This window comes from Callospermophilus lateralis, chromosome 2, assembly GCF_048772815.1.
Source record: "Callospermophilus lateralis isolate mCalLat2 chromosome 2, mCalLat2.hap1, whole genome shotgun sequence".
Classification (NCBI taxonomy): domain Eukaryota; kingdom Metazoa; phylum Chordata; class Mammalia; order Rodentia; family Sciuridae; genus Callospermophilus; species Callospermophilus lateralis.
In genome coordinates, this window is record NC_135306.1 from 62,343,708 (window position 1) to 62,357,968 (window position 14,261).

Genomic DNA, 14,261 nt, shown 5'->3' on the forward strand with positions numbered 1-14,261 from the left:
CTATTCTGTATATATTCCAAAATTTCACAGTCAGAGTAACAGTTGGGGATCAGTGTCTAGAGGGACTTTAGTCAAAGTCTATTGAGATTAAAAAAAAAAAAAAAGGACTCAAAACAATTAAGAATGAAAATCCACTGGAAAACCAGATTATCAACTCTGTGTTTAGATTCAAATACAAGTAACCACATATTGTCTTTCATTTTGTCCTCAGCTGGAAAGGCAGCTAACGTTGCAGAATGAAATGAGGGAAAGACAAATGGCCATGCAGGTTGCTTGGTCTCGGGAATTCCTCAAATATTTTGGAACATTTTATGGCATTTCAACCATCTTTTTAACAGCTGGGTATGTTTTCTATTTACTTTAACATTTTTTAAAAATAATCTACTTCTTTTGTCTTTACTATAATCACATTAATTTGGCAAAAATAGGACTTTGGTCCAAACAGTGTACATGTAAACAAAGAAACCTCTTATTGATTAATCCTTGGTGGTAACTCTGTAGAACCAGCTTAATAATAGTAAATCCTGCCTTTAGTTCCTTAGATTTCATCTGCCCTTTTCTCCACTTTGTAAATTAGGAAGAGGACTGACTTGACACCATTATAGGGGGCCTTTGTGGGTTTATCTCTGCAGTCCCTGAATGGTAGCTCTTAATCTTCATCCATTTTAAAAACAGGAATTTGAGTGTCAAAGTCAAATAAAAATGAGCAGCTGATGGTGCATACCTGTAATTCCAGTGGCTCAAGAGGCCGAGACAGGAGGATTGCAAGTTCAAAGCCAGCCTTAGCAACTTAGCGAGGCTCTAAGCAATCTAGCAAGACCCTGTCTCAATAATTAAAACAAACAAACAAACAAAAACAGGATGGGGATGTGGCTAGGTGGTTAATTGCCTTTGGGCTCAACCCTTGGTACTAAAAAAAAAAAAAAAAAAGAGGGGATTTGGGGTGAGGGAATTCTTATTTCCCTACAAGATTTAAATGAATTAAATAACTTCTACCATAGAGGTCATTCTTCCAGAAAGCAGGTATCTTTTTTTCTTCAAGTATGGATCTATGTATTTACAGGTTATTCCTTAATAATGTTTTTTTTTTCATTCTTGAAACAGAGCAATAAAACAAAAGAAGCCAGCCTTCCTCTTCCCTATAGTTCCATTAAGCTTCGTCTTCATCTATCAGTATGACTTGGGCTATGGTACTCTTCTACAAAGAATGAAAGGTAAGTCTCCCAGTGATTCAGGAGGCTAAGACAGGAGGATCACAAGATTGAGGTTAACTGCAGCAATTCAGCAAGGCCCTAAGAGGCTTAGCAAGACCTTGTCTCAAAATAAAAAATAAACAAAAGGGCTATGGTTGTACATCAGTAGTAAATCACCCCTGGGTTCAATCCCCAGTACATATCTACTTATTAAAACTTTCATTTTAGTGACATCCCAGTGGTAGCATAAGGTAAATCATAGTGGAAGTATTTATACCATGGAAAACTTTAAATGCCAAGTCAAGGCTTAAATTTTTATTTTGTTCATCTTCTATACCAGGGGTTGGTCTAGCTCACTATTTTTGACAATAAAGTTTTACTGAAACAAATCCATGCCTATTTATTTTTTCATTACCTATGACTATTTTCTCATGACTATGAAATAGCTGAGTCATTGAAATGGAGACATTTGAACTCATAAGCCTAAATGTTTTACCCTTCATGAAAGTTTGCTAACCCATAGTCTAGACTTCAGAAATAGATGAAAAAAAAAATTGCCAAATAATAGTAGTAATTAAGCTAAATTGTTGTATCTGTAGCCATTTGTTTTAGTCAGCTTATTAGCTGCTGTGACTAAAAGATCTGACTGGAACAATTATAAAGAAAGAAAAGTTTATTTGAGGGTTCACAGTATCAGAGTTCTCAGTCCATAAAAGGCTGGCTCAATTCCTCATGGCTTGAGGTGAAGCAGAACATCCTGGCAAAAGAATGTGGGAGAGGGAAGCTGTTCACATGATGATCAGAAAGCACAGAGAGAGAGAGAGACATCTCCACTTGCCAAATACAAATATATGCCCCAAAGCCATGTTCCAGTTCCTACCTCCTCCAGCCGTACCCCACCTGCCTTCAGTTACCACTAAATTAATGTCATGGGGGATTAATTCATTGATTGGGTTAAAGCTCTTGTAACCCAATTATTTCTTCTCTGACCTTCCTGCCTTTTCTCACATGTGAGTTTTTGGGGGACACCTCACATCCAAACTATAACATTCTGCTCCTGACCCCAAAAAGCTCATATTCATCTAACAATGCAAAATACATTTAGTCTATTCCCCCTAGACTCAACAGTCCTGAGACTGCTCAAAGTTCAAGGCTAAAGTTTCTTCTGAGACTCAGGGAAAACTTGCATTATGGGTTCCTATAAAAATCAAAACAATTTGCAAGTAACCAATATATAATGGTACAGAGTAAACATTTCCATTTAGAAAAGTAGGGGCCTAGAAAGAAGGGATAGGATCAAAGCAGGACTGAAAAACAGCTGGGGAAATAAGTCCGGTAATTCTGTGTCTGGCATCTGGAGCCATGTCATTATGATGTTCTCTCCAAAGGGCTTGTGTAGATCTTCTTCTGTGGCCCTGTTTGTTGAAGCCCAAGTGGCCTTTCTGTTTGCTTGTCTCATCTCTATTCCTGCAGCTTTCCCAAGATGACGTCCCACGTTACTGGCACTTCTTGGGGATCTCCACTGCAGCTTTGGGTTCCTCCTCAAATCTCCACACATTGCCCTCTCAGGGAGTGCTTGCAGGACTCTGACCCTGCTGCACGTTGCCTGGCCTCCAAGGCCTTCCTCTGAAATCTCAGTGGAAGCCTCCATAACCCCCTAACTCCAACATCCTGTAATCCTGCAGAATCAGCACCATGGGTTGATACCAAGGTCTGCCACCATCTCGAGCAGTAGCCAAGTCTCTAGGGACCTTGGCTACAGCAGCCTCTGAGTTCCTGGGTAGCTGAGCACGTTGAAAAAAACTTCCTAGGCCACCTTGTGCAAGAAAGGTATTCCACTGGTCTTATCTCAAGAGAATTTTTACTTTTTCTCCCTTGATCTTGAGATGGATGTAGTCTTACCAGCTCCTGAGATGCCCTCAAGCTTTCTCATTGTCTCTGGGCAAGGTCTCTAGCATTTCTTTAGTTGTAGTAAGATCTGCAACTTCCTTAGTCCCAGTTTTTCTCCTGCCTTTCAAGTCCAAGTTTTTCAAATCTTTCTGCTCTGATTTTTGCTCCAGATTATCATAGTAAATTTGGCTAAAAAATGACCAGCAATATCTGTGTCACCACCTGAGTGGTATGCTGTCTAGAAATATCTTCTGCCAGATTAGGAAGTCCATTGCTTTTGAAATCATCTTCCCAGAAAGTCTCTGGACATGGGCAAAATTCAGCCTACTTCTCAGTCAGACCATAACATGAATGGCCTCTACTTCAAATTCCAATAGTGTGTTCCTTTTCCTCTTGAGCCTGTTTTCACTGTTCACAGTCCTATTGGCATTCTGGTCTTCTGAGCTCCCACCAGAATCATCCACTAACCTTTGCTTACAATAATCTAAAGCGTTTCCAGCTTGCACTGCTAACCATCTCACTATTCCTCATACCAATTCTAAAAGGCTCCAAATGCTGATGAACCACATGGTCAGGTTTGTCAGAGCAATGAACCCACTCTCGGGACCAATTTCTGTTTTATTCAGCTTTTTTGCTGCTGTGACTGAAAGACCTGACAAGAACAATTTTAGAGGAAGAAAAGTTTATTTATGGGCTCATGGTTTCAGAGGCCTCAGTTCATAGACAGCAGACTCCATTCCTCAGGGCTTGAGGTGGGCATTGGGGGCATGGCTTTGGGATATATATTTTGTTTATATATATTTGTATTTGGGGAGTAGAGTCTCTAGCTCTGCTTCTGATCATCATGTGAGCTGCTTCCCTCTGCCACACTCTTCTGCCATAATGTTTAGCCTCACCTTGAGCCCTGAGGAATGGAGTCTGCTGTTAATAGATTGAGACCTCTGACACTGTGAGCTCTCAAATAAACTTTCCCTCCTCTAAAATTGTTCTTGTCAGCTTTTTCAGTCACAGCAGTGAAAAAGCTTACTAGCTCTTTTATATTGTGAATAGTGTAAAAATGCAAGAAAATATTCTTCAAGTATTTAAAAACTATTATCTGATTTAGCAAAGTTGTTCACAACATTCTCAAATGAGTGAAGTTCCAATACAATCATCATTGTTTCACTTTTGTTCTAATCCTTAGTATAAATGAAAACATCAATCATCATTCATGTTGAAATTATACTCTCTCATCAACTGCAAATATAGTTTAGTTATGGATTCAAGAGTTCCACAAAAATCAGCAAAAACATTCAGTGAGAATCAATTTGCTACATGAAATTTATGATCAAGAGTATTACATGCTTTATTGTATGCTATATATATATATGTGAAATTTATAGTAAACAGGTTTATTTATTTATTTATTTTGAGAGCTGGTTGTTAAATACTCTCTGCAATAACACTATTCTCACAGGATCCTGGCTCTTGCTACCTTAGAAGATGGTGCTGCTGCCAAAGAAGCCATTCCTGTTCTAGGGAGATAGGGTTGCCCATTAGACTAGGACATAAGTGTCTCCCAAATTTCTACCACTTCTCCGAGATTCACACTCTAATAAAGATTCCTGTGTCCCTTCTTTTTAACCGTTCAATACAGAGCACATTGATCATGGGCTTTACCAACCTGTGTTGTCCTGGGCCATGAGCCTACCATTGTTCTATTATACTGGTTTGGTATGGCAAAGGAAGAGTTGTACACTCCTCTCCAGGTATTGGGAGTAAAGAGCAGAACATTTCATCCCCAGGCCTAGGGAGATGGAGGGGTTCTTCAAAATTTCCATTTGAAAATGGAAATGCATTTTCCACACAGAAAAAAGTGTTCATTTAGACTCAGGTACTGTTGGTATCATGGTTTAACTGTATCGTGGGCTAAACAGTTTTTGTGGATAGCCTTGAAATTGATTGATAGCATTACTACTGTGTTGCATACTGAGTTCCAAAACACTAATTTATAAATTAACTTTTGGAATATAAACTCATTTTAAGATGGAAACAGTACACAACTTATTTACAAATATTAAATTTCATGTACATTGCCTGATCAATTTCATAATTCTCATCTGCTTAAGAATTTATTAGTCTATGCTCAAATATGCCTATTTATATGGAGAATAGAATTCTTAGTGCCTTGTAAAAGATGATTTGTAATATTAAGGAATATCAATTCCATTGTATAGCATTCACTTGAAAATATTACTAAAGGAAAGCAAGTTTTTTTTTCTAGAAAAATTTGATTATCTGTTTGGAAATTAATTTTATCAATCAAAAATTTCAAACTTCAAGGCAAATTATGTGAGTCTCCTTTAAAAATATTACAGCTTTAGAATCCATCAGGAAACATCACAATAGAAAATTGAGATTATGTATTTTCCCCTGCTAATAGTGATGATTCTAAAATATGCAATTCCTGCTTGACTGAATCTTACATGGAAAACATCTAGTCTTTCCTCAAAGGCCAACTATTTATATATTATTTTATTATTTTTTTACTTGGTATTTAAAATTGAGGCAAAAAAGATGTTTGAAGATAGTTAAAATGTTCTTATGATTTGAAAATTGTAGCCTGCTTCATGGGTTTGGAGTACAATTAAGAAATGATAAATGAGTAAGGTCATGGATATGCTAAATACCATGATTTTAAAATATAACCCACTTGAATCGAATGTATGAAATATGATAAGTCAAGAGTTTTGTAATGTTTTGAATAACCAATTAAAAAAAAGATTAACTAGAAGTAAAAAAATATATACAATGTATAAATGAATACAAACATCAACCTATGCCCCTAAGTATGTACTTATAAATTGTCAATAGAAATTTATTTATTAATTAAACAGTGTATTAAAAGAGGAGTACGTATAGCAAGCAGTTGTCTTCATTCATATGCAGGGTTATAGAATGTCAACAACAAATTCTTAAAATTTTTGTTAATTTGTTTTCAGTAATAAAAGCAAATGTCACTGGGCCCAAGAAATTACTACATTGTTTAGTTCTTGTTTGAAAGAGGAATTATTTATAAAAAAGGTATATACACCAGGCACAGTGGCACATGTCTATAATCCCAGAAGCTTAGGCGGCTGAGGCAGGAGGATCGAAAGTTCAAAGCCAGCCTCAGCAACTTAGTGAGGTCTTAAGCAACTTAGTGAGACCCTGTCTCAAAAAAAAAAATATATATATATAAATGTCTGGGGATGTATAAAAACAATGTACATGTGTGTGCATGCATGTTTACAGACTAGGAATATTTAATATTATTTTGGGTGTTTGTGAGTGATTTCAGGTCAAAACATAGCTTTCCTGAAAAATTAGAATTTTTAGTAGAATTGACTTTCTCTCCTGTCACTTCACTTATATTAAGGGACAACAGGAATGACTGTAATTTCTGCATCTCATTTCATCATGAAATGGAGAAATTACATAGAGTTCAGACACAATTAATACTGATGATCCTGGCTTTGGTTCAAGGAAAGAAATATTGCTCATCTTGGTGTTCTTTCTCCTCTCATTTTCAAATGCTGTCTTGTTTCAAAAAAATTCTGGCATCTGATTGGTCTACAAGTTTCAGAATTCATCATTGTGTTTTCTCTGGTATGCATTGGCGCATTGCATTACTTCTGAGGAAAATGGGTGAAAAGTTTAACTGTGGGATATGAGGACATGGCCCCATATGGTGTTACAGCTTGTTGTAGGAACACAGCAATCAGGCCATCTCACAACATGCTGATGACCACTTTGTCACCTTGCATATATCTATCTATGCTTTGTTTAAGGTGAAGCTGAGGACATACTAGAAACAGAAAAGAGTATGCTGCAGCTGCCAAAAGGAATGATCACTTTTGAAAGCCTTGAAAAAGCCAGAAGGGAACAGAGTAAATTTCTCATGGACAAATGAAGCAGGGTTTATCCACTGACTCTCAAAGCACAGAATTGTTGGCTTGAATCATGGTTTTTCATAATTTTTTTAAATGCTCAAGATTTTGATATAATGGATTTTATTTTGAAATAATAAAATGCAAGATGAATTTTGTTGAAATATTTTAAAATAAAGTTTATAACATTCAACACAAAATCATGGGGGTACTCCAAAAAATTTTACATTTCATATATATGTGTGTTTTATAACTGTCTAAATAAAAAATAATAAATTATAATGCCTGGAAGCAAATATCCTGCTGCTTACAGTTTTTTTTTTTTTTGGGCACATAAACACTCTGCATCACATTCAACTGTTACAGGTGATTCTTTTGTTTCAATTTATCAATAGTGCCCTGTCCCCACATAATAGCAAACAACCAATATCAATGACTAACATGTATACTGAACTTGCTATGGAGAGACTGTTTGGAGTGTTGTGTACATGTTCTTGTAATCATCCTAGTTAGTCCACGAGGTATCATTTTATGAATGTTGGAACTGGGGCAAAAAGAGGTGAAATTCCTTGCTCAAGGTCATACATGGGTAGAGTTTGGATCTGAACCTCAATAGTTTGGCTACACTGTTTGTATTGAAAAAAAACCTTGAAATACTTAGGTCTTATATTGAACATGCAAAGAAGTGCTATGAAACACAAAATGTGGCAACATTCAAATAAATGACTCAGAACATAGTTGAGAGAGGTAGAAGGAGGTTGATTGGAATGCTTACCTTTTAAATTCATTTTAATTAGCTATACATAACAGTATAATGCATTTATGCACTTTGAAGTACATGGATGTAATATACTTTCTCATTTTTCTGATTGTACATGTTATAGAATCACATTGGTTAATTTGGATTCACTGGGAAACCTATACTTCTATTTATTCTATTCCTTCAGATGTATACCCTGCATATATTACTCTCATTCCAATGGCATTTATTGAAGGCTACTGTGTGACCGGTACTGTTGTATGCAATGGAGCTATATCAGTGAAGAATGCTTCAAAGGAAATGGAACCAGATGCTAAGAGAATGATTGGGAGCATAGGGTAGGGCTTCTTTAGATTTGGAACTGCAGACACTGTGTCTCTGCAGTGGTGGCATTTGAACTGTGACCTGAATGATGACTAAGCCAGTCTGTGAAGAGCAGAGCAGGGTGGGGGTCAGAGAAGGCATCTCTAGGCAAAGAGAAGAGATATAGGAAAGGCTCTGAGACTCCATATGTCCAAAGAATGAAAGAAAGTCAGGGGGAGTAGCAAGTGATGAAATATGAGGGTGGGAGCAAGCGTGAATGTGATGGGGACCCTATCTTTAAGGAGCTGATGACATATCAATGTTCATGCAATTACAATTATGTTGTAATTGTAAGAGAACCTTAGGCCAAGTCTCAAAAGATGCATATACATTCTCCACAAAGAAAAAGAAAGTTGGATGAATGGTATCTCAGGAAAAGGAGCTTGAACAAGTACAGGACCATATGTGCAAAACTCAAAGGATCATTCTGCTGTCTGGGGCAAGGGACTTTTCAGCTGGGAAACTTTGTGTGTGTGTGTGTGTGTGTGTGTGTGTGTGTGTGTACTGGAGATTTATCCTAGTGAAACTCATCACTGAACAACATTTCCAGCCCATTTTATCTTATATTTTGAGGCATGATCTTGCTAAATTGACCAGGCTGGACTTAAACTTGTTATCTCCCATACAGCTGGAAATGTGGGATACAACTGATACCATGCCTGGCACATGTAGGAATTGAAAGAAATGAACCTAGCGACACAATTCAACTCCTGGAGGGCCTTGGATGTAACACCAAGAACTCCTGAACTCTAATTAGGGTGATTTGAGTGAAAAAATCCAATTTTGGATTTTTACCAGGATTAGTGGATTGGAAGGGAAAAATCCTAGAGTTCAAGCAATGACATAAGATAGAGTGGTCCACTTGAGCACTGACCGGGGGTCCTGAATTAGAGGTTTGGCCTTGAGGATACTCTGAGGAAAAAGAAAGACGAACAGTGCTAGGAAACTAATTTGAAGTCATAGAGGGAGGAGAAAGCAATTTCCCATCATTTAATAATGGGTTAACTGGGGGCCCTGGAGAACATGGGAACAAAGGAACGTAGGAAGAATACTGGTAGCTAATGGGTGCCTAAAATGATTTGTAGACCACGTCAAAATCTGGAATTGTATTTCCCCCCCCCCCTTAAGTTCAATCATGCTATCCAAACTTTCCTGATATACTCTAGCCAGGGCTCACCAAGTATAGTTTTGAGGCTCATACAAGTGTTGACCTGGCTAAAGACCTTACATGGGGTTTGTGCTGGTGTGCACCATAACTAGATCCTGGGACCCCTAGGAACCACCAAGCCATTCACTTGTATTGATTATCTTGGCATTAAAACTGAGTTCGTTCATAATTCTAAAGAGAAGCACTGCTGATAAGCACACTCACACATGAATTTACGTTTTTTTTACTTTATTTTAATTAATTAATTTGGTGTTGAGGATCGAACCCAGGATCAATCATTCTCAAATTATTCCATGAAATATAAAAGGAGGCAACCTTCCAAACTCATTCTATGAAGGTAGTATCACCATAATACCAAAAACAGACAAAAATACATCAAGGAAAGAAACCTTCAGCCCAATATCCCTGATGGATATAGACGCAAAAATTCTTAATAAAATACTGGAAAACTGCATACAAAAAGCATAGTGGGGTTCATTGAGGGAATGCAAGGTTGGTTCAATATACAGAATCAATAAACATAATTTATCACATCTATAGACTTAAAGACAAAAATCACATTATCTCAATAGATGCAGAAAAAGCATTTGACAAAATATAGCATTGTTCACATTCAAAATACTACAGAAACTAGGGGTAGTAGAAACATACCTCAACATTGTAAAAGCTATATATGACAAACCCAAGGCCAACATCATTCTGAATGGAGAAAAATTAAAAGCATTCCTTCTAAAAACTGGAACAAGACAGGGATGTCCTCTTCACCACTTCTATTCAACATATTCCTTGAAATTCTAGCTGGAGCAATTAGGCAGAAGAAAGAAATTAATTGGATGCAAATAGGAAAAGAAGAGCTCAAACTCTTCCTGTTTGTCACAACATGATTCTATATTAGAAGATCCAAAAATCTCCATAAGAAAACTTTTAGAACTCATAAATGAATTCAACAAAGTTGAAGGATATAAAACTAGCACCCATAACTCCAATAATGTAGTATCTGAAAGAGAAATTAGGAAAACCATCTCATTCACAATAGCCTAAAAAAATACTTGCAAATCCATCTAACAAAAAATGGAGGACCTCTACAATAAAAAATACTTAACACTAAAGAAAGGAATTGAAAAAGACCTTAGAAGAACAAAAGATCTCCCATATTCATAGATAGGCAGATTTAATAATGTGAAAATGGCCATACTCCAAAAGTGCTATAGACATTCAATGCAATTTCTATTAAAATTCCAATAAGTTCTTCATAGAAATAGAAAAAGTAGTCATGAAATTCATTTCCAGAGAGTCCTACCCAGGTCTACCTCTTGACTTTTGACTGAGACCAGGATTGTATTAGACTTTAAGTTTCCAATGCACCTGGTAAAGATTGAAGGCAACTCTCAGTCACTTTGGTTCATACTGACAATTTTGAGGATCCCATTTCCCTGAATTCTGGAATCTGGTCTATATAAGGGTCATAAAATAAGATCTACCCCTTCTCTTCAGGGTAACTTTTACTCTTATTGGCATAAGGAGCCTTTTGGGTTTGCAGATAACAGGTTTATTGCTGAGGAATTTAACATATTCTATTGACTTAAGCCAGGCAGGTAAAAATTGCTTTATTTTATTAATAAAATAAATGACAGAAGAATGCATTATAATTCTTATTACACATATATACCACAATTTTTCATAATTCTGTATATAAAGTATGTTGACACCCAATTCGTGTCTTCATACATGTACTTTGGATAATGATATCTATCATGTTCCACCATCCTTGCTAATCCCCTGTCCCTCCCTTTCCCTCCCACCCCTCTTCCCAAACTAGAATTCATCTATTCCTCCCACGCTCCCCCTACCTACCCCACTATGAGTCAGCATAATATTTTTTTATTTTTTAAAATTTATTTATTTATTTTACAGTAGAATGCATTTTGACATATAATATACAAATGGAGTACAACTTCTCATTCCTCTATCTGTATATGGTTCAGAGTTATTCAAATAGTGTAATCATACATGTATATAGGGTAATGTCTGTTTCTGTCTACCATTCTTCCCATTTCCACAACCTCATCCCTTTCCTCATTCCCCCTATACAAACCAAAGAAGAATGAAGGAGCTGTGGTAAATTGCTTTTTAGAAGAAAGTATGTGGGATCAGCAGAATCAGCCCGGTTCATAGAATTATCCCCTTAACCTCATGTTCCTACAGTTCACATCTATTTATTTTCTATCAGTGGTGATGCTTATAAATCTGGAACAGTGAAATCCAAGTCTCAAGAGCTAGCAGCAACATTGTTGGGTGACTTAGGACTGTTTCTTTTGGGGTGGTTTCCACATGTCCTGGTTTCCTGATAGTCTCATAGATCAGCTCCTTCATTGAGTAAGACTTTTTTTTTTTAACTGAAATTATCAGATTTTATTTAGCATGCCAATACAATTAATTTTGATAATAAATTAATATGCACAGTTATAAAAATGTTAGTTGCTATGTATAAAGTATATCAGAATCCTTTAAACAGCCAACTTAATTTTCAAACTCAAAAGTGGGGTAACATCAAATTATTGATGAAAACTGGAGTTTCCATTCCCTGTAATTCATGATTCAGACAGTTTTGAGTTTAAAGGTTTTAACCACCTTTTTGATTCGAGCAATCTCCCTTTCATTCTGAAATGAGAACTAACAGCTGAAAACCTTCTGTTCCCAGTCAAAAGTGTCATGGGGTTAAATGATAGAGTGCTAATCTCAATTTGTTTTTTCCTTAGAATACTTAATTTGTGGTCAACAACATTCTGTGGAATATATGTACAAGTCAATGGTTTAGAGATATTGATAGATTGAAATATTATAGGGAGGTTTGTGTAAGTTGATTATGTAATTTTTGTCTTTCATTCTGTTATTGTGATTAACACTTACTGATTTATGTATATTGAACCATCCTGAATCTGTGAATGACCTTTTGTATAGGCTTGTAGATTTGATTTGATTTTCTAGTATTTTGTTGAGATAAGGATGGGTATCAGGGATATTGGCCTATAGTTCTTTTTTGTTTGTTGTGTTCTCGTCTCTTATTGCTATCAGGGGGATGATGTTCTAGTATAATGAGTTTGGAAGGTTTTTCTTTGTTTTAATTTTTTGGAACTAAAAAATAGTTTGAGAAGAATGGGCATTCTTTCTTAAAATTTGGTTAAGGTGTTGTGGCACATGCCTATTATTTCAGTTTCTAGGGAGGCTGAGGCAGGAGGATTACAGGTTCAAGTCCAGCCTGAGCAAATTAGCAAGACATTATCTCAGCAGAGGCATTAAATGCATTAGATAAAATTCAACATCTCTTCATGATAACATCCCTGAATAAATTAAATATACAAAGAATGTACAACAGCACAAGGAAGGCTATATATGACAAAATCATAGGCAACTACATAGTGAATGGGAAAAGCTGCAAGCCTTTCCTTTAAGATCAGGAAAAATACAAGGATGTCTACTCTCACTACTCTTAATCAATAGAGTACTGGAAGATTTAGCCAGAGAAATTGGAGTACAGAAAGAAATAAAAGAAATATGATTAGGAGGGCAGGAGGTTAAATTATCTATTGTGGATGATATGATATAGGTATGGAAAAACCTGAAGACTGAAAAACTACAAGAAGTGATAAACAATTTCCGTAAAGAATACAATATCAACAAAAATCAGTAGCATTTTTATAAACCGGTCACAAATTTGCTAATGAGAAATCATGAAAATGACCCCATTATGTCAGCAACAAAAATACAAAAACAAAACTAAAAGAACCTAGGAATCAATTTATCTAAGGAAACAAAAGTCTTCTACAATGAAAATTACTGATGAAAGAAAGTGAAGATACCAAAAAGAAAAAAAAAAAAGAAAAAAGTGATAAGTCCACCTATGTTCATGGATTGGAGGAATTAATACTGTTAAAATGTCCATACTACACTAAATGATTTAAGGTTCTATGCAATCTTCATTAGAAAACCAATGGCATTCTTCACAGAACTAGAGAAAACAATCCTAAAATTCATATGGAAGCACAAATAGCTAAAGCAATCTCGAAAAAAAAAAGGACAAAGCTGGAGGCATTGTAGTATCTGATTTTAAGACATACTACAGAACCACAGTAACCAAAATAGCACAGTGTTTGCATGAAAACAGACACATAGACCAACTGAAAAGAATATATATCCCAGAAATATATAACCACCTCTATGTACAACTGATTCTTGATAACAATGCCAAGAACATACATTGGAAAACAGCCAGTCTCTTCAATAAATCTGCTGGGGAAACAACACAAGCTGAAGTTTTAAACTTGACCATTTTCTCACCTTCTTCAAAATTCAACTCAAAATGTATCAACTCCTAGGGCTGGGGATGTGGCTGGAGCAGTAGCACGCTCGCCTGGCATGCATGTGGCCCAGGTTTGATCCTCAGCACCACATACAAACAAAGATGTTGTGTCCGCCGAAAACTAAAAAATAAATATTAAAAAAATTATCTCAAAATGTATCAACTCCTAAAAATGAGACCAGTAACTATGAAACTACTATAAGAAAACATGGAGGGAATACTTCAAGACATTGGTATAATTAGTGATTTTTCAGATATGACCCCAAAACACAGGAAATAAAAGTAAAATAAACACATCATTATCAAACTAAGAAGCTTCTTTTCAGCAAAGGGAATACTCTTCATAGTTAAAAAAGAAGTAATAGAGTGGGAAAATATTTTGCAAAGTATTCTTATGACCAGGGATTAATAGCCAGGAGACAAAGAAACTCAAAAAAGTCAGTACCAGTGAAACCATCCATTTAAAAATGGGCATGTGATCTGGATAAGTATTTCTCAAAATAAGAAATGCAAATGACCAGCAAATATATGAAAATGCCCAATATCATTAGTCATCATGGAAATGGAGATAAAAACTACAATGAGGTATCATCTTACCCCTGTCAGAATGGCAATGATC

At 36.0% G+C, this 14,261-nt stretch overlaps 1 protein-coding gene across 1 annotated transcript in view; it reads left to right on the top strand.

Moving 5' to 3' along the window:
* The window catches only part of Plgrkt (plasminogen receptor with a C-terminal lysine), a 52,339-nt gene extending 45,064 nt beyond the window's left edge, over nt 1-7,275 (top strand). Inside the window, exons 3-5 of the mRNA XM_076843437.2 lie at nt 212-342; nt 1,105-1,214; nt 6,893-7,275. Coding sequence (XP_076699552.1) covers nt 212-342; nt 1,105-1,214; nt 6,893-7,014 — 363 coding nt within the window. The 3' untranslated portion in view covers nt 7,015-7,275. The remainder of the gene's footprint in view (nt 1-211; nt 343-1,104; nt 1,215-6,892) is intronic.
* The last annotated feature ends 6,986 nt before the right edge of the window (nt 7,276-14,261 follow it).